The sequence below is a fragment of the Mytilus californianus genome, unplaced genomic scaffold (genome assembly GCF_021869535.1).
Source record: "Mytilus californianus isolate M0D057914Y unplaced genomic scaffold, xbMytCali1.0.p SCAF_21, whole genome shotgun sequence".
Taxonomy (NCBI): domain Eukaryota; kingdom Metazoa; phylum Mollusca; class Bivalvia; order Mytilida; family Mytilidae; genus Mytilus; species Mytilus californianus.
The window spans coordinates 2,800,416-2,821,236 of NW_026262670.1; the positions used below are offsets into that span (position 1 = coordinate 2,800,416).

The 20,821-nt window shown below is 32.8% G+C and overlaps 1 protein-coding gene across 29 annotated transcripts in view; it reads right to left on the reverse strand.

Annotated features, from left to right (window-relative positions):
• The window catches only part of LOC127731978 (mRNA-capping enzyme-like), a 49,521-nt gene that overhangs the window by 27,798 nt on the left and 902 nt on the right, over nucleotides 1–20,821 (reverse strand). For 28 of the 29 annotated variants that reach the window (XR_007995942.1, XR_007995932.1, XR_007995928.1 and 25 more), the window contains exons 2-9: nucleotides 18,573–18,684; nucleotides 17,499–17,611; nucleotides 16,876–16,982; nucleotides 14,469–14,557; nucleotides 13,661–13,736; nucleotides 12,960–13,099; nucleotides 10,112–10,212; nucleotides 8,571–8,674 (exon numbers count right to left, since the gene is read on the reverse strand). Coding sequence is in view for 13 of the 29 variants with exons in the window: in XM_052240947.1 (XP_052096907.1) it covers nucleotides 8,571–8,674; nucleotides 10,112–10,212; nucleotides 12,960–13,099; nucleotides 13,661–13,736; nucleotides 14,469–14,557; nucleotides 16,876–16,982; nucleotides 17,499–17,611; nucleotides 18,573–18,648 (806 nt within the window). In the remaining 16 variants the exon portion in view is untranslated. Of the gene's footprint in view, nucleotides 1–6,026; nucleotides 7,055–8,570; nucleotides 8,675–10,111; nucleotides 10,213–12,959; nucleotides 13,100–13,660; nucleotides 13,737–14,468; nucleotides 14,558–16,875; nucleotides 16,983–17,498; nucleotides 17,612–18,572; nucleotides 18,685–20,821 lie in introns of those variants that run through there. The other variant, XM_052240960.1, reaches the window with a different exon arrangement.

The following is a 20,821-nucleotide window of genomic DNA, read 5'->3' on the forward strand; positions in this document are numbered from 1 at the left end:
GTTCTGTTTGGTTAAAGGATTCTATTAATCGGGTAGTAAAACATGTAAAAACTGACGGAAGACAATATTGAGGTCATATCACAGTTTGATATATCTGTAACTGAGGTGGCAGTTACCTTATTTAACAACATCCTGATTTCAGTGGATAGAGCTAAACTGAAAATGATAAATTAACAAACTGGACAAATATCAGATTCTGAATATGATATATCTCCATTGCAAACATGGAGTTGTCATGTCACAAAGGATCAGAGAGTTATCATAGGAGCTATTACACCAGGACCATTATTCTCTGACAACAGTAGAGGCGTAGTGATGGTTTTTGATGAAGAAGGGAAACATCCTACTGTGTACGAACATGACAACCATAACAAACCATTATTTACAATTCCTTAAAAGATAACAAGTACCAGTAAAGGTATTATTTGTGTGATAGATTGGATATCTCAACCTAGCAAGAGTAGGCTGGTGTTCCCTGGGACAAAAGGGGAATGTTATAAAGATATACAATGGTCATCCTGGTATTATCTCTAAAAACTTGCCATTTAGTCCTATGGGCATAATTACTACACCTACAGATAACATTATTGTGATTGATTATCTCCATGATATACTTTATATACTGAACCAGGAAGGAAGATTCATAACCTACATCAAGACAGAAGAATACGGAATAATACGTCCACATTCTCTTCTTCTCTCCAAACCAGGACACTTCTTTATAGGAGGTACTAAGGTTATGCTAAGTGATGAATTTTCTAAGCTTTATGAAGTGGAGTACTCTGGGTTTTTTCTAAGCTTTATGAAGTGGAGTACTCTGGGTTTTAATTATTAATGTGACTTTAAAGTATTTATTGTTGGCTTATTAGACTGTAGCTTATCACTTAATGACAATCATGTTCTAAAAAAAAATCTTATCCTCATTAAAACTTTGAAATGGCAACAGTTGATTATTATTCATTAATTAAATATAAAAAAAAAAAGAATTTTCATTGAAACAAGAGTGCACACGCTGAAATGTCTCGCATGCTTTACTGATCACTGATTTTATGTTGATAGTCCTAAATATAAAGCTTAACTACAAGTATCACATAAATTTAACATGATCTAAGAAAATGAGGCCAAGGTCAGATAAACCAAGCCAAATATACATGTAAACCTTACAATCATTCCATACACAAAATATATTGACCTATTGCTTATAGTTTCTAAGCAGGAAAATTTAACATTGACCAGTGAACCATGAAAAATGAGATCAAGGTCAGGTGAACCATGCCAGACAGACATATACACCTTACAATCTATCTATGCATTAAATATAGTTGACCTATTGCTTATAGTATCTAAGAAACAAACTTAGCCATGAAAATTAAACATTGACCAATGAACCATGATAATGAGGTCACGGTCAGATGATACCTTCCAGACAGACATATTGACCTTACAATCATTCCATGCACTAGATATAGTTGACCTATTTCTTATAGTTTAAGAAAAACAGACCAAAACACAAAAATGTAACACTGAGCAATGAACCGTGAAAATGAAGTCAAGGTCAAATAAAACCTGCCAGACTGACACGTACATCGTAAAATATTTCAATACACCAAATATAGTTGACCTATTGCATATAGTATTAAAAAAAGACCAAAACACAAAAACATAACTTTAACCACTGAACCATGAAAATGAGATCAAGGTCAGATGACACCTGCCAGTTGGACATGTATACCTTACAATCATTCCATACACCAAATTTAGTAGACCTATTGATTATAGTATCTAATATATGGACCTATCCACAAGAACTTAACCTTGTTAACTGATCCATGAAATGAGGTTGAGGTCTAATGAAAACTGTCTGACAGGCATGAGGACCTTGTAAGGTATGCACATACTAATTATAGTTATCCTATTACTCATAATAAGAGAGAAATAAACATTTAAAAAGATATTAACTTTTTTTTCAAGTAGTCACTGAACCATGAAAATGAGGTCAAGTACAATAGACATAGGACAGACGGAAACTTCATAACATAAGGCATCTATATACAAGGTATGAAGCAGCCAGGTCTTTCAGCTTCTAAAATTTAAAGCTTTTAAGTGGTTAGCTAAAGCCGCTGCTGCCGGATCACTATCCCTGTGTCGAGCTTTCTTCGACAGAAGTCGCAGGCTCGACAAAATCAAGATACTAGTATTTGAAAAGAAAAAACATCATGAGAAATTTGTTAATTTCCCTTTCAAATATATTGATGATGTCCTGTCACTCAATAACCTAAATTTTATTGAGAGCTTGGACCTCCTATATCCCAGTGAACATGTGATTAAGGAAACTGCATTAACAGGGGTGTGCTCCGTATACAAAAACTGCTCCAAAAGAGTCAAAAGGGAGAACGACTGACATTGACACTACATTACATAATACAGTCAAAATCATGAATTGATTGACCTATATGATGTGTCTGTGTCTGAACTAACTAATGACATGCTTTCATTGTCTTAGATCTTAAAATACCATAAGAGAATAGTTGTCATATCTGTAATTTAACCTTTTTTTAATATTTCAAATAGTGAAATTTTGATGGAGTGTGAGTTTGCATGGCTGGTGATGCATTCATGGTAGTATGGTTGGATGTTTAACATCCAATGGCAAATTAAATGCATAGCAGGAGACACTCACCCTGTCCATGAACTTGGTCTTGCTCATTTTGGAGGTTCAAGCAATTACCTCAGTTAATGTGTGTAACCTTGATGTGCATCTTCTTAATCAATTTATGAGAATTGAACATTTGAAAGATACTGCCTAAACTAGAAGGGCTGCTTCGTACCTTGATCTCTTCCTCCTTATTGACACAGATTGATTACATCAACTAGGGTTAGTGTTAGGGTTAGAATCTATGACAAATGTGATGATTTCAACTTTCTAATTGCCAAATGGTGTTTACATATGTTTACTAATACCATTCTCCTTGATATCTATAATGAGTTTATTTAGTCCATGGGTTAAACACGTTCACAAGGATAAGATATGTCACCAAAGGAGCTGTAGCAGTAGGATCAGTGTAGTGATAGTATTTGATGAGGAAAGGAGACAACTTACGAAATATGAAAATGTTACAAACCAGTTATTTACAATTCATCACAGGATAAACAGTACTAGTAATGGTAACATTGGTGTGGTAGATAGATTAGATATACATGTATCTGAATTCTTTTTTTTCTTCAGACAAATGAAATCACTTGGAAATTTTATTTAGACAAAACATGAGTCTGGAATACCAAATTATACTCCTAGTGTCTTTTTTGTAATTAATCACTTTTACTAATCCTCAATAATATATAACATTTTATGGTACCAAGTTTACTGAACTAGATGCACATGTCGACCATTACATCTTTTGAGTGAAACTCTAGGCCAAAATATTCTAAAATCTAAAAGCTAATACAAACATTGAAATTTGAAGAGCTGATAATGCTTTAAAATGAAAACAGTGGCTTATAATTTATCATAGATTTTTTACTGATAGTCTTATTTGAAAAAAAACCTGTCCTAGGTAAGGAACCTGTGGTCATTTTTTGGGGCACTCATACCACATCTTCTCATATCTATATAACAAAAATTCTGAACTCCAAGGCAAATTCAAACAGGAGAATTCCATAAAAACTGACAAAATCAAACATTATCAACAAATAGAATGTGTGGAAAATAACTGTCCTATTCCTGATTTGGTACAAAAATATATAAAAGAAACTCAGTTTATCTGCACGTATCAAAATTAAACTGGATGGTTGCTATGAAATTATTGTGCATTGAAATGATTGATAATAAACTGCATGTGTAAAAGATATTTTTTACACTGATATAACTAGAATTTAAACAAAAGAATGTTTTTAATTTACTTAGAAGTTTTTTTACAATAGCATGTTGACTGAAAAATTGGTAAACTTAAGAATGTACTTAGGTCATGAGGTTTAGGAATTTGTGTCAGATGTTCAGAATCCATGGTTTTTTTCCCTTCAATACAGGGTAAAATATTTTGCCCCATAACACCCACTTTTCTTTCAATAACTCATTAAAGGTCATTTACCAAAATTTAAGCAAATTCTTGATTTCTTTTTTCTCAATTTGAGAACTAAATAATACCAATGCAAATAAGGGTAAAAGTCCAAGTCAGTCTTTTCCCGCCATTTTTTAAAACTCAAATATTTCGAAAAGGAGCTCCATAACCTATCTTATTACCTTATTTTGTTCCTTAACTAATGTTCTTCTGACTTATAGTATCAATTTTAAATTCTTGATTTTCTTAATTTCACCTAAGTACATCCTTATAAAGGCATCAGTTTACCAATTTTCAAACATTGTTATTCAGATTGCCATTTGAAAATAATGGATTGAAAGATGTTCAGTCTGCAAAGTCTGTGTATACTATGCCCAGATTTCACAAATCTGGACAAATATTAAAATAAACTGAATTGTCTAGCAAATATGACCATTGTCACCCTTCAAAGTCCAGTTAAAATGAGGGCAAAGCTTTCATCAATACACTGTACAAATTGTACTTTAATATATTTTCTGTTAAATGAAGTCATCAGAGGAATTTTTCTAAACTAAAGCATGGTTACAGTGCCAGCATATGAAGTATATATCTCCTTGTTAATATCCTTTTTAATTTGATATTACTAAACTTGCTTTTCATGTCATGATTTCATTGATAGAGGCCTACTGCTTGAAAGGAAGCTGTAGGATTAAGGGCTCCAAATAATCACTGATAATAGTTTAAAAGAGAGGCAAAATATACCAAAGGGACATTCAAACTCGAAAATAAAACTAATAATGCCATGGCTAAAAATGAAAAAGACCAACAGACAAACAATTGTACACAAAAGACAACATACAAAGTCATCCCTTTGAAAGTTTTACAGATGCCATCATGGCTGACAGTTATGGTATGTCTGTATTTCTTTTGATATAACCACAATCTCTCCCTCTTTTCCTTGATTGTGAGATTATGAATATGACCTCTCACTTGAGTTCACCCCTAGGTTTTTGTAGAGTTCGTGTTGCTCAATTTTCACTCTTCTGTGTAGAAACAACATCAAAATAAATGTGTCATAAGAAAATTAAATTCTACACCTGAAAAATTCCATTTGTAATCCTTTAACAGTCAGATGTAATCCAAACAAAACAAAAACTGCAACCCACAACTATACTTTTTATACCTAATATCAACTCAATACATGTATCAATAGATTGATTGATCCATTGCTTTCAAGTGTCAATTATTTTATGCAAACCAGTATTCAGAACTACAATATATGCAGGTATAACATATGCAAGTGGGGACAACTGTTGGATTTCCAAATGATGGAATAACAAAAGGATGGAGCCCCACTTTATACTCTTGCCAAAGAGTGGGAAGGGCATACAATATTGTTTGATGTCTGGTATGCTTTGTGCATATGTTGTCAAAATTTACCAGCACATTTTTTTAGTAATTGTCGCTGATGTCCATCCAAAATGATTCCCAGATTTTTCAAAGCCAAAATTCTGTTCTCTTTTACCTGATCTTGACGTAACAAAATGCTACTTATCACCCAATTTTTACTTGCTATAAGTAACATAACGGGTTTCATTAGTGGAGCAGGATCTGCCTACACTTCGAGAGCACTAGAGATCACCTTGGTTCTTGGTGTGTATGTGTTGCTCAGTCTTTAGATTCCTGTGTAGTGTTTTGTAGACTATTGTTTGTCTTTTCTTGGTTTTTCCTTTTGGCCATGGTTTTGTCTGTTATTCTTTGATCTACGGTTTATGATTGTCAATTAATATCATTTGTCTATTTTTAATCACACAAAATATTTCTTTGTCAGATGGAAAAGTATGTAAAACGTTAAGATTTGTCAAGATAATTGAAATTGTATGCTGACTTATATAAACAAAATTAAAGTAAAGAAAGTATAACCATTTTGAACACACTACTTTGCCAAAATGATCTATAAAAATCTTAAACATCAAAGGTACTTGGATTATGTTTCAGTTTTTGATTACTATATAAACATACATTTCTTTTATTAAATATACCAAGCAATGGTTTCAGTTAAAGCATTACAATTACGCTAATTTCTGCTAGATATATAAAGTCATTTACCCTAAAGCTAAGGGTTTTATTCATAAGCTAGAACAAGCAGCCAAATAAGTTATAATCAATTTCTTGCAAAACATTTTATTTTTACAGGTTCTTTATCTTATTTAGCTCCACTGCTGCAATTGTTGTCACATAAATCAAAATCCTTTGCAAAGTGGCAGCTACTGTCTCAATAATGTCATTTCTTATCTGAACCCTCTGTTTCACAATTTTCCTTCATACAATCTCCTTTTAGATGTTCAGGTTTACCACAGGTGTTGCAGGTTGTGATATCTCCATCTTCCATCTTTGATTCCTTCTGATCACTAGTAAATTGACTAAGATCTCCACAGCTTTCTGTATCCTCATTACTATTAGATTTGGGGCAATTTCTTTTCACATGTCCAAGTTCACCACAGTTATAGCATTTTTTTCTATCATCCCCTCTGTTAGTCTCATGACAAGTTCTTTTCACATGCCCAGATTTGCCACAGCTATAGCATTTTTTTCTATCATCCCCTCTGCTCACCTCAGGACAATTTCTGTTCACATGCCCAGATTTGCCACAGTTATAGCAGCTTTTTCTCTCATTGCCTGTGCTCACCTGAGGACAATCTCTTTTTAAATGTCCAGTTTTCTTACATTTAAAACATTTCCTGCTATTCACCTCTCCTTTTGAGCGGTTTCTTCTACCTCTATGACTACTTGGTTCTTGGCAATCCTTTTCCATGTGTCCTGGTATTCCACAGTTGTAGCAGTCACCTCTCCTATCCTCATCTCCGTCCCCACTTTCAGCGTTCTCCCCTGTACCAATGTAGCAGGCACCTTCCCTATCCTCCCCTCCATCTCCAATGTCATTGTTCTCCCCTGTACCCATGTAGCAGGCACCTTCCCTATCCTCATCTCCATCTCCAATGACATTGTTCTCCCTCCTAAAAGGTGTTTATTACTGTTGTATAACAATATATATATATATGTATATCTTAGCATGATTTTAAGAATAAATAAACATAAATAGATTTAACGTATCCATCTCTAGTATTTAAATTCATGCTTCATCTTAGCCACGAAATCCACAAAAATTGATATACCACAAATAATAATGAATCCATGATAGTATAAAAGGGGGGGTCATAAAACAATCAGGAAACAATAAAGGTCAATTAGTTAAAGTTGAAATTGTGAGCCATGAATATCTTATAACAAGACTCAACAATATTTTGTGTTCATATGACACCATGCCACACATACAATATCACATTTACATGTTAAGTGATACTTGATATGTTTGTCAAAACTTCAATTTGGCATATATCTATAAATAAAATTGAGAATGGAAATGGGGAATGTGTCAAAGAGACAACAACCCGACCATAGAGCAGATAACAGCCGAAGGCCACCAATGGGTCTTCAATGCAGCGAGAAACTCCCGCACCCGGAGGCGTCCTTCAGCTGGCCCCTAAACAAATATGTATACTAGTTCAGTGATAATGGACGTCATACTAAACTCCAAATTATACACAAGAAACTAATATTAAAAATGATACAAGACTAACAAAGGCCAGAGGCTCCTGACTTGGGACAGGCGCAAAAATGCGGCGGGGTTAAACATGTTTTTTGAGATCTCAACCCTCCCCCTATACCTCTAGCCAAAGTAGAAAAAACAAACGTACAACAGTAGTAAATGTTCACAGTATAATGAACCTGTGTAGTAAAAATACAGAGCTCCAAGGAAAATTCAAAAGGATAGTCACTTAACAAATGGCTAAATCACCTGATTTCTTGTGGGTTAAGAAATCGTTTCAATATCTCCTTACTGGCTGTAGAGATCTGTTATCTAATAGTCAACTGTCATACTAAGTAGACATTCTTTGACCATCATGGCAAATATCTTAGATAATATTGCTCATTGAAGATAAAACTAAAAGACAAATGGCTGCAATGAAAGCCGATTACATTGTATAGTTAAAACATTGTACAGGACAAACCTAGATTATATCACATCTTCTTATTTTTATAATTGATTGAATGATTGATTGGTTTTTAACACCACTTTTAAACACTATTGTGTTATTTCATGTCAGTCAGTTTTTATTGGATGAGGAAACCAGAGAGCCTGGAGAGAACCACCAATTCAGTAGGAAAGCAAACAATCCTTAAGATTGGAGTCGAGTGCTCCTGCAACCTGCATGATTGAAACTTACAATCTGAGTGTTGACAGGCTAGTAATACAGTAGTTCATCTTCTTAGACTACTTGGCAACTGAGGTCACACAAATCTAGATTAACAATAGGGAGGAAAAAGACGAAAAGCACTATTTCTGAAAACAGAAGTAATTTCGACAGATTTCGAACTCTGTTTTTTGGAAAAATATGAAGTTTTTCTGAAGGTATAAGGATTAAGACAAAACAACAATATAACTTTCAAATCATTTCTTTTTTTTCTTACCTTTTCCAGGCACATAACTCTTGAACTTTTCTTTGAACCTCAGCCAGTCTAGGTTGTAACTTTAACTGTGATACACCCATCACACCCTCCACAAACTTGGCATCCTATTAACAAAAAATATTTATCATTAGCCTTATTTTCTAAAATTTTCCTTTGGTCTTTATTTTGTGATAATTTTCCATATCACGCTAATCAAGTGATATGAGTTTGTCTCAGTCAAGTAGAAAAAGAATGTATGACATCACGAGCCCTACATCATTGATATTGCTTAGGAAAACAGCAATAAACAGATTATAAATGGTCTTCCAAACTCAAGGATGTTTCTCTGCTATATCTCATCTGTAGGGCTATTGTATCTGAGAAACACCCTCTCTTTTGAAACACCATCGATAATCAATAACTATTTAGCCTTATAATTTTACTCAGTTACTGTGGATTTCTAATTATTAGTTAAATACCAATTTTCGTGGTTTTTGTGGGTACGGGGAAACCACAAATTTAAATGTTCAACGAATTAAGAATTTTCTATAGGAATATATGCAGACTGTAGAAAAACCATGAAATGAAATATCCACAAAAATTCAAGTTTTCCTTTATTAATCCATGAAAAATCGGTTCCCATGGAAATAAATGAATCCACATTATACATTAAATGACATTCAAATTTACATCACAGAGATCTCAATTATTCTATTGTGTTTTGGATTGAGCATCACAGAAGACACATTAGTTGTCAAAATGTGCATCTGGTGCATTAAAACTGATACCTTATTTAATAGATTTCAATTGAAAAAAGGCATTACATCAACCACCGAAAGCTATATTTTATTGCAGCCTAGGTGGTCAAGTGGTCTAGGGTGCTGGACACAGTGCAGCCGGTGTTGCCACGATGTCACAGAAGCAAGCTAGGGTTCAAATCCCGCTGAGGAAAGAACAAAAAATTTGCTAATGCAAATTTGAAGATCTAACATTGTTGGGCTAAATTTGAGATGAATTATATATATATATATATCTAATTTATTGCTTACACATATGTGTTGGTTTACTTGAATTGTCAATACATGTTTACATGTGTACAATTTGGAGTTTAGTATGGCGTTCATTATCACTGAACTAGTATATATATTTGTTTAGGGGCCAGCTGAAGGACGCCTCCGGGTGAGGGAATTTCTCGCTACATTGAAGACCTGTTGGTGACCTTCTGTCTGTTCTATGGTCGGGTTGTTGTCTCTTTGACACATTCCCCATTTTCATTCTCAATTTTATTAATAAATTATAGTTTTGGACCCTGTTTAGTCTTCTTGAATAGTTAAACCTTTTTAACAAATTAATCATTTAGAAAACCTGTTTTGGTGTACTTGAATTGTCCATAACTTTTTAACAAATTCTCCTTTAGGACCCTGTCAATATACTTGAATTGTCCATACCTTTTTAACAAATTCTTGTTTAGGACCCTGTTTTGGTGTACTTAAATTGTCCTTGCTTTTTTTTAACTAATTCTCATTTAGGACCCCGTTTTAGTGTACTTGTATTGGCCATACCTTTTTAACAAATTCTCGTTTTGGACCCCGTTTTGGTCCACTGTAGTTGCTGCTTTTGCTTATTTCAAGTCCATCATCATCTACATTCTGAGATTCGGTCTCTGAAAATTTATAAATAGAATCCAATTAACATCTGCTCAAGGTAAAAACTAATCTCTACCTTCAGCGTACCTTCTTGAAAATTAAAAAAAAAATACATTTAAAATATTTCAATTTCTGAAAAAAAATTCCCTTTTGTTTAAATCATACAAAACTCATTTGTATATAACAAACTGTCAATACCATGGCAAATAAAATGCTCCACTGGGCGCAGTTTGATACGACCACAGGGGTCGAACCCTGAACAGTTGGGGCAAGTATGGACACAACATTCAAGCTTGATACAGCACTGAATTTGGATTGTGATTAAATATTTGACACAGCATAGGTTTCTGACACAGAATGAATGTGGTCTAAGGACTTAAAATTTTTTAATTTACCTACTGTAAATTCAGAAATTATTGCATGAATTTATTATTGCGATTTTGTCATTTTAGACTAAAATGCGATTTTAATTTTTTGCGATATTGAGAAAAATCCTGTTTAATTCATATAAAAAATTTCAAAATGCGAGTATAAATTATTGCGATTATAACCCTGTCGCATTTTTCGCAATAATAAAAACATCGCAATAATTTCTGAATTTACAGTATTCAAACCATATCATTATTATTTGCTTTTATATATAAATCAGAAATAACCAATTTAAAATGAAAAATTTTAAAGAAACCCCCCCCCTCCAAAATTTTTTGAACCCCCTTATGATTCATCACCCCCAACCTCAATCCCAGCCTTCCCTTTGTGGTATGGTACCTTGCAGTACAATTTCAGAAAGACACTTGAACACAAGTTATTGTCTGGAAACTAGAAAAATGCTTGTTTTTTTGGCCCCTTTTTGGCCCCAAATTCCTAAACATTTAGGGCAATTACCCCCAAACTCAAACCCAGCTTTCCCTTTGTGATATGGAACCTTGTAGTACAATTTCATAAAGATCCATACACTTACACACAAGTTATTGTCCTGAAACTAGAAAAATGCTTGTTTTTTCCACTTTTTGGCCCCTAATTCCTAAAATTTTGAGGCAATTACCCCCAAAATCAATCCCAGCCTTCCCTTTGTGGTATGGTACTTTGCAGTACAATTTCAGATAGATCCATACACTTGAACACAAGTTATTGTCTGGAAACTAGAAAAATGCTTATTTTTGGCCCCTTATTCCTTAACTTTTTTGGCAATTACCCCCAAACTCAATTCCAGCTTTCCCTTTGTGATATGGAACCTTGTAGTACAATTTCAGAAAGATCCAAAGACTTACACACAAGTTATTGTCATGAAACTAGAAAAATACTTGTTTTTTGCCCCTTTTTTGGCCCTTAATTCCTAAAATTTTGAGGCAATAACCCCCAAAATCAATCCAAGCGTTCCCTTAGTAATATGGAACCTTGCAGTACAATGTCAGAGAGATCCATACACTTGAACACACGTCATGTCTGGAAACTAGAAAAATGCTTATTTTTGGCCCCACATTCCTAAACATTTTGGGCAATTACACCCAAACTCAATTCCAGCTTTCCCATTATGATATGGAACCTTGTAGTACAATTTCAGAAAGATCCATAGACTTACACACAAGTAATTGTCATGAAACTAGAAAAATGCTTGTTTTTTGCCCCTTTTTTGGACCCTAATTCCTAAAATGTTGAGGCATTTACCCCCAAAATCAATCCAAGCATTCCCTTTGTGATATGGAACCTTGTGGTACAATGTCAGAGGGATCCATACACTAACACACAAGTTATGTCTGGAAGTTACAAAAATGCTTATTTTTGGCCCCTAATTCCTTAACTGTTGGTACCATAATCCCCAAAATCAATCCCAACCTTCCTTTTGTGGTATTGAACCTTATGGTAAAATTTCATAGAGATCCATTCACTTAAACTAAAGTTAGAGTGCGAAAACCAATGTGTCTTCGGACAACGACGACACCAACGTCATACCAATATACGACCGCAAAAAAACAAAGAAAAGACAAATAACAAAACATAAAATAAAGACTGAGTAACACGGATGCCTCTAAAAACTAGAGGTTTCCAAGTCAGGATCCTGGTAAGGTGTTGTCTATTGGACTCGGGTCTTTAGAGTTTGACATATTGTAACACTGCTGTCTATTGTTGAAGGTCATTAGAGTTTGATATATTGTAACACTGCTGTCTATTGTTGAAGGTCTTTAGAGTTTGACATATTGTAACACTGCTGTCTATTGTTGAAGGTCTTTAGAGTTTGACATATTGTAACACTGCTGTCTATTGTTGAAGGTCTTTAGAGTTTGACATATTGTAACACTGCTGTCTATTGTTGAAGGTCTTTATATAAAAATAAGTAGATGTGGTATGATAATCAATGCCAATGAGACAACTATTCACTAGAAACCAAAGGATGGTAAAACCATGATACCTTTTGGGTATTTTGTGTTGTTGGGTAGGTATCTTATTGAAATATCCCCACATTTTCTTTTCTATTCTTGGTTCCCAATTTGGCACATCAGTTTTTTTTATGTATATTTAATATACATTCTCACAATAGTCTAGTGATCATGTATAATAACCAAGAAACCATGTACTGTTTACAAATCATCAGCCCTGCTTGGTGTGGCCATGCTAACTTAATCAGGAAGTAAAATTTGTCATTTTCTTTTCCCAGAAAACACTGGTAAATGTTTGGCCACAGAACTTACATGTATTTTTGAATGTGGCTATCCCTCACTATTCAAAAGTGTTGCAATGGAATTCAGATATATCTGGTACTCACCATTACACCATGCAGGAAGGGGTGGTGCAGGGGGCGTGTCATCTACATCCCCATATCGTGAGAACAATTCTTTAAGATAATCTTGTTTATAAATGCCAGGAGGCCTTTGAGTAGCATATGTCTGTACAGCTGCATCTACACTGTAAACATAAAAGGGTCAAATTTTTTAAATAACTAATAATCCACAACAAAATATTTATTTTCAAGCAGGTTTATCTTTGCTGATATCCCGATGATCAAATAAACCTGACAATTTCCCCTTGTCTCAATTTCATTTCCATGTAAAGTAATCAACAAGGACAAGAAAAACATGTAAAACCTGCCAAATCGGTTTGTCATTTTAATTCACTAAATGTAAACCATATGAAAAAAAAAACACTTTACAGTAAATAGACCATTCCATTTAATATCTGAAAAGGGGGTGGATGTTTTATCTGAGAGGCATCAAAAGTCATTTCCAATACCAATTGGCTCATAAAATATCTGAGGTATCAAATGTTTGTTCCTGATTAAGTCTTTTTCTTTGTCTGAATATATGTAAAAATAAAAGGTTGATGGCATCTGAGGGGTTTAAAACCAAGCATCTGAAGGATTGAAATTTGCCTGAATATTTTCTTTAGGCATCTTTTGACAAGGTAACCATCTAACCCTCCCCCGCTTTTTCAGATAATAAATAGAATGGTCCAATGTTTTATATTTACCTCCAATCATTTTTTTCTACAAGATATGAACTAATAAGAAATCCAGTTCTGTTGAAACCATGTGTACAATGAACACCTAGAAACACAAACAGTATTAATACAGGTATCATTAACATGATATATTACATACATTTCAAGGTTTTATTTTTAAATAAAAGAAGAATGCCTCCACTCAACGTTTGCAACGAAAATGGGAAGGACAGAAAGACAGAAGGACAAAATGACAGAAGAACAGAAAGTCAAGGGTAACATTAAATGCCCCTATCAAAAAAAAATTAACAAAATAATATTCTGTCCACACATAATCTCAAATTTTCAAACCATAAAAAATTAGCTTTGGTAGAAATGTATGCCTTACAACAATTTTAAATCACAAAATATTGAATGATTACACATACAAGTACAATGAAATAGGAAAAATGGTCTTCAGTCAAGGGGAAACAACTGGAAGGTTTTTTTTTAATTCAGAAACTTTAAAGTGACATATTTCCACAACATTATATTTTCTTGTCGCATAGAGTTACATGCAAAAACAGTTTTTCAGTCAATGTAATTTTTCCATTAATAACTTTAAAAAAAAATTTATTTCTTCTTAGATTCCTATGAAGATAGTAGAATATTTTGAAATTTCTCAATTTTATATTCAATCGTTTTCAATCATTTTAATGATATCAAATATTTTTTTCTTTACATTACTTTATATTAATATATTTTTCTGCATCAACACTGAGTCACATGACTGTGTATTGCAAACATTTGGTCACATGACTGTATATTACCAATATTTAGTCACATGACTTTACATTACCTATAATTTCTAATGGTTTTTGTGAAATGAATCTGCTACATATGTCAATAAATGTGCTGGTCTGATCAACATCGGGAGACTCACCATGTCTGAAATAAAATAAACACAACATCCTTTATATCAAGATAGGTCACTTGTCATAACCACAATCTAATTCCTACTACAGGTTTTAAGGTTTATGACATCACTGAATGTAATATTTCTTACTAGCCTTGTGCAACAAGAACTGCCACTAGGGGAGCATGAACTATTTAACATCAAAGCAACTAAGTCCATTCATGAGTTTCTGTAAGGTTGTTTTGGTCAATCATTAGTCTTGTGGACTTGTTTGTGTTGTCGTCTATTAAAGATTAGCAATGTTGTAATCTTCCTTTCTTGTTTGTGTTGTCGTCTATCAAAGATTAGCAATGTTGTAATCTTCCTTTCTTGTTTGTGTTGTCGTCTATCAAAGATTAGCAATGTTGTAATCTTCCTTTCTTGTTTGTGTTGTCGTCTATCAAAGATTAGCAATGTTGTTATCTTCCTTTCTTGTTTGTGTTTTCGTCTATCAAAGATTAGCAATGTTGTAATCTTCCTTTCTTGTTTGTGTTGTCGTCTATCAAAGATTAGCAATGTTGTAATCTTCCTTTCTTGTTTGTGTTGTCGTCTATCAACGATTAGCAATGTTGTAATCTTCCTTTTTATTGTTTGTGTTGTCGTCTATCAAAGATTAGCAATGTTGTAATCTTCCTTTCTTGTTTGTGTTGTCGTCTATCAAAGATTAGCAATGTTGTAATCTTCCTTAATTGTTTGTGTTGTCGTCTATCAAAGATTAGCAATGTTGTAATCTTCCTTTCTTGTTTGTGTTGTCGTCTATCAAAGATTAGCAATGTTGTAATCTTCCTTTCTTGTTTGTGTTGTCGTCTATCAAAGATTAGCAATGTTGTAATCTTCCTTTCTTGTTTGTGTTGTCGTCTATCAAAGATTAGCAATGTTCTAATCTTCCTTTCTTGTTTGTGTTGTCAATCTTCCTTTCTTGTTTGTGTTGTCGTCTATCAAAGATTAGCAATGTTGTAATCTTCCTTTCTTGTTTGTGTTGTCGTCTATCAAAGATTAGCAATGTTGTAATCTTCCTTTCTTGTTTGTGTTGTCGTCTATCAAAGATTAGCAATGTTATAATCTTCCTTTCTTGTTTGTGTTGTCGTCTATCAAAGATTAGCAATGTTGTAATCTTCCTTTCTTGTTTGTGTTGTCGTCTATTAAAGATTAGCAATGTTATAATCTTCCTTTCTTGTTTGTGTTGTCGTCTATCAAAGATTAGCAATGTTATAATCTTCCTTTTTTGTTTGTGTTGTCGTCTATTAAAGATTAGCAATGTTCTAATCTTCCTTTCTTAAATTCAATCATCCTCAATATGCATGAAATATTTGCCACTGGACATTTAGCAACCAACAATCATTCGATTCTTCAGTTTATACTTTTTGATTGCTTCCTTCATTCTACTCACTTTTTATCACCTTTCAAGTCTTTTTTTTTATATTTAAATGTAAATTGTAAAGTGGATGATGGATCATACACTTGGCAAAGCATTTGACTCCACAGCTTTTCCAAATAAATCTGAACTTTAAAAAAAATAAATAAGTAAATATATTTCTCTTCATTTTACAACCTAGAAAATTGTAAAAAAAATTATCTCTTGTAGTTTAAACAGAACATTGAAAAATTAATTGCCTTCTACCCAACACAGGAGACCACTTACAAGTTTACCAGAAACAGAAGTGCTGAACATTTCTATACAGACTACTATCCTAAAGATAAGTGTTTTATGGACTACTGTTTTATCTCTTTTACTGTCCTTGGTATTGTCTGTTCTAATCTGACTTACCCCGGTAAATGCTTCTATTTCTATAATCTTCATTAAAGAATAGATGTAATTTACCTATGCATTTCTACAGCATGTTATGCTTAAATAAAATATGATTAGACCTAAATTATTAATTATTAAATTATTCAAGGCTTAAAATCTTGCATCAAATGAGCAATAGTTGTAAAGGTTGGTTCAACAAAATGAAAAACATATATCATATATTGGTTTTTTCCCAGGTTTTGATTACTGTTTTGACCTTCGATTGGTAGTTAAATTCTCGCTGTGGTTGTTTTTTTCAAATTCATGGCCTTGTGCAATACATTTGAATGAACAGTGAAATGTTCATGTAGGGTAAACTGTGGGCAAGAGTTCTATACGACTCCTCGCCATACCATACAAACACAATGTCACCTTAGTGTTTATTCTGTGTGGGTGCCTTATGGTACTCTTTCCAAACTTTGCAGCAACATGTTTACTGCAGAAAAAGCATAAATTAGACGAAAAAATATTAATCTTAAATTGTAAAGGTAGGTATTTATATAATTTATAGACCATTCTTACCCTCTGCACTGCAGTTTGACATATTTACATTCAAATTTCTCCTCAACTTCATCTTTGTTATAAAATCTGTTGGTGTTTGTTAAATCTATTAATAAACCCATTTTTAGCTGAAAAAGACAGTAAAATAAAATATTTAAAAAAAACATATTGTGGTTTTTGCTTGAGTTTAATACTGAACTTAACTAATTGGTAAACCCTGTTCATCTTTTGACCATATGTGTCAACTTGCTCTTAAAAAGCATTGGTATATTTCCTGATATTTATATTTACTGCTATTTTTTTACAAATATAGGCATATATATGTTGATTATTGTCATTTTGCTTAGTTTCTTATGTTACCTATTCCAACATCGAACTCAGACTTCTTTTGAACTGAACTCACAACCTCAGTGTTGACTGGTTAGTGATTACAGTAGTAACTACTTAGACCACTCGGCCACCGAGGCCCCTAAAAATATTTGAAGAAATTTCTTTTTTAATTTCTGAAATCTGAAATGAGAAAAAATTGTCCCCTCCCTCACAATTTCTTTTTACCCCCCCCCACCCCAATTTTTTTTTTCACCCCCCCCCCCCCACCTTTTCCTTTTTATATAAAGTATCTATTAAAGGATTAAATATCAAACCTTCATGGATTTAAGTGAATTAAACAACAGGTCCAATGTAAAACAACTGTATTCAGGAATCTGGTCTTCATATCTTTTGTCTAGTGGGGTCTTAAATGGTAAAAATTTCTTATCTGAAAAATATACACATAATAACATGAATAAGATGCTGTTTATATCAAGAGTAATCTGAAATAGATCAATAGCTCAAAATCATTTTGTTTTATCTTTTGACCTTTTTTTTTTATAAAATTATATTACTGTAAATTCAGAAATACTTTTGAGGTTTTAATTAATGCGAATATTATGACTAGCTGGGTATCACAATAATAAGAACTGGCATTCTGATATCTCATACATTTATCTTTATGCAGATTTTCCTGAAGTCACAATAATTAATTTCGCATTTTTCTTTCATTCTTCAAAATCACAATAATAAATGCATGCAATAATTTCTGAATTTACAGTTTTAGTATCATCATGATTATATTTTGCTTCTACATTGTTTGTATTCATTCAATCTATTTGTTTGTTGACCTGTCTTGATAAAACTTTTTTACAACATTTTGGTTTGTATTTATTTGATATGTCAACGTACATTTGTTCCGCCTAACAGAAGTTCCACTGGAAACTTTGTTATAAACAATGTCATAATATCTGTTCCTGTTGGAAAAATATTCTATACCATTTATTCCGTTAGGAACATATACTGTAATATTTATTTCAGTGGAAATAATATTCCAGAATATTTTTTCCATTTGGAACTAATATCATGAAGGAACTTCTATTTCGTGACATATATACCCATGCTTACAAATACAACACAACTGAAACAGATAAATTTATACTAATGAATATAAGAAGACAGCAACCCAATGACACATAACAACCAAAAGACATTTAGAAGTCAACATTAGCTTTTCAAAAACACAAATGTATTTTAATTCTATTTGGTTTCATTCCTGATTGTAACTCCAGAGAACCCCTTAAAATACACATCCATTTCCGTTCTATAAAAATACCAAGCCAGGTAAAACAAGTTTATAATCTTATTTTCCATCATGAGAGATTCATTCAGAATTTAATGTATCCTACCAATAAGTTGACCTTTACGGGGACAGTCAATCCATCGAGGAGGTGGTCCTAGCTTTTTCTTATTCTTGTAGCTCATGATTAAATACTCTTCTCTAAAAGGTCCATTTTACACCTGAAAAAAAAGGAAGAAAATTAGGAGACAATCGAAATAAAGCAATCATTTTACGTAATATAAAAAAGGCAGTTTTAACAAGAATGTGTCCATAGTACACGGATATCCCACTCGCACTATCATTTTCTATGTTCAGTGGACCGTGAAATTGGGGTCAAAACTAAAATTTGGCATTAAAATTAGAAAGATCATATCATGGGGAACATGTGTACTAAGTTTCAAGTTGATTGGACTTCAACTTCATCAAAAACTACCTTGACCAAAAACTTTAACCTGAAGCGGGACAGACAGACGAACGGATGGAGGGACAGACAGACGGACTAACGATCGGATGCACAGACCGAAAAACATAATGTCCCTAGGTGGGGCATAAAAACTAACAGATAAGGGAATAGTAAGATTAGTTGTGAAGAAAGACACAGGGTAAGTATCATCTACGGTTGTCCTTATTTCTCAATTATACAAGAGTTTTTCAGAGGACCAGCTAGGGCCATAGTCAAAAATTAAAACTACAAAATCAGAACCTTTCTGATACTTTAAGGTACATGTATATAAATTAGCTGTCAAATTCATGTTCACTGATTTTACTCAAATTCTCATGTTTGATTTATAACATACTAAAACTTATACCGTCTTTTGGTGTCTATAGTACGCAGATTTTAACCCTGGGATAGATTTCTGAAAAGGGGGTACATATGATGTATGGCTACACTGTTCTTTACAGCTTTTTTTCAGTTTTAATAATAATAAGATAAAAATTGTTCTACTAATAAGTAAAAAATAGCTCTGAGATATTCATTTTTTATGGAGTTTTTTGGGGGGATAAACAATATTTTTTACTTTCAACTGAAAAAAAGCAACAGTTTTTCAAAAAGAACGTGAACTTGTAAGAAAACAATTTGGAACTAAATACATATATATATATATATATTCCTAGATTAATTTTCAATGAAAACACATTTTTTTGGCTTTCTTTCTGAAATTTATAATTCATTCCAAAAATTTATTATCAAACAATTTATCAAAAAATAAACATGCCAAACCACAAAAGATGGTGCCTAACATGTCTAATAGTTAGATGACTTTCAATTCTTGCTTTTTCCTGCACATTTCCTAGATTTGTGTATAGGATGGCAAAAGATTGATTAATTGATTTGTGGTTGCTTTACGCTGATCAGCTAGGATGGCAAAAGAAAATAATGATGCCTGAGTTTGACAAATATTTAAGTAAGTACTTCAACTTGAAATTACTATTTAAAAGTCCAGAAAAAGTTCAAAATCAATCATATACGTAAAACAGTTGTAGAGAATGAGATCCGTCTAATTTAAGTTTTATTGCTTCATATTACTATTTTCCATGAGTTTGATTGTCTTTTCTTTTGGTATTTGACAGACCCAAAAATAAATATTATATTAAAGATGATTTTTTTTCCTGTGGATTTTTCTCGCATACACAAAACAAGTCAAATTTGTGGATTTTAATTCATACCTATTTAAAGCATTTAAAGTCAGGTTTACAATCAATATGAGCTCTTTAGTTCTGATTTCTAACTTTTTTCCTGTTTACTATTCAAAAGATTTTTAGATGTCCAGTATGGATTTTGAGGTATAATTGGTAACGGGTCTGTTCGCTCCCAATACATGTTCACACCCTACACGTTGGCACCCCACACGTTCGCCCTTGGTTCATTCACACCCTATTTTCATTTAAATACTGGTTGAATTATTAGAATTTTTTAGATGTATTTATCAAAATATTCTTATTTGCATGAATAATATTTCAGGAATTTTTAAATGAAATATTTTTTTTGTGATTTGATGATTAATATAGAATAGAATATTTTATTTCCAAATTACAGGACCCATAAAGAGCATATAAACCAAGTACAATGATTAAAGTAATTGAGTCAACAATAAGACATTACAATATACTACAAAATGTATAGATATCATTATATCACACTAAACCTCAGTCAGAATCAGAGACAAAATAAAAATAACAACAACCACATTGATATCAAATGAACAGAATCAAAAATGTTTATTATGTATTACTGTAAATTGGTATTTACAAGCTTACGAAGCCACCAAATTATTGTTCTGTGTATGAAAATCATGACTGTTAATTTGTTATAAC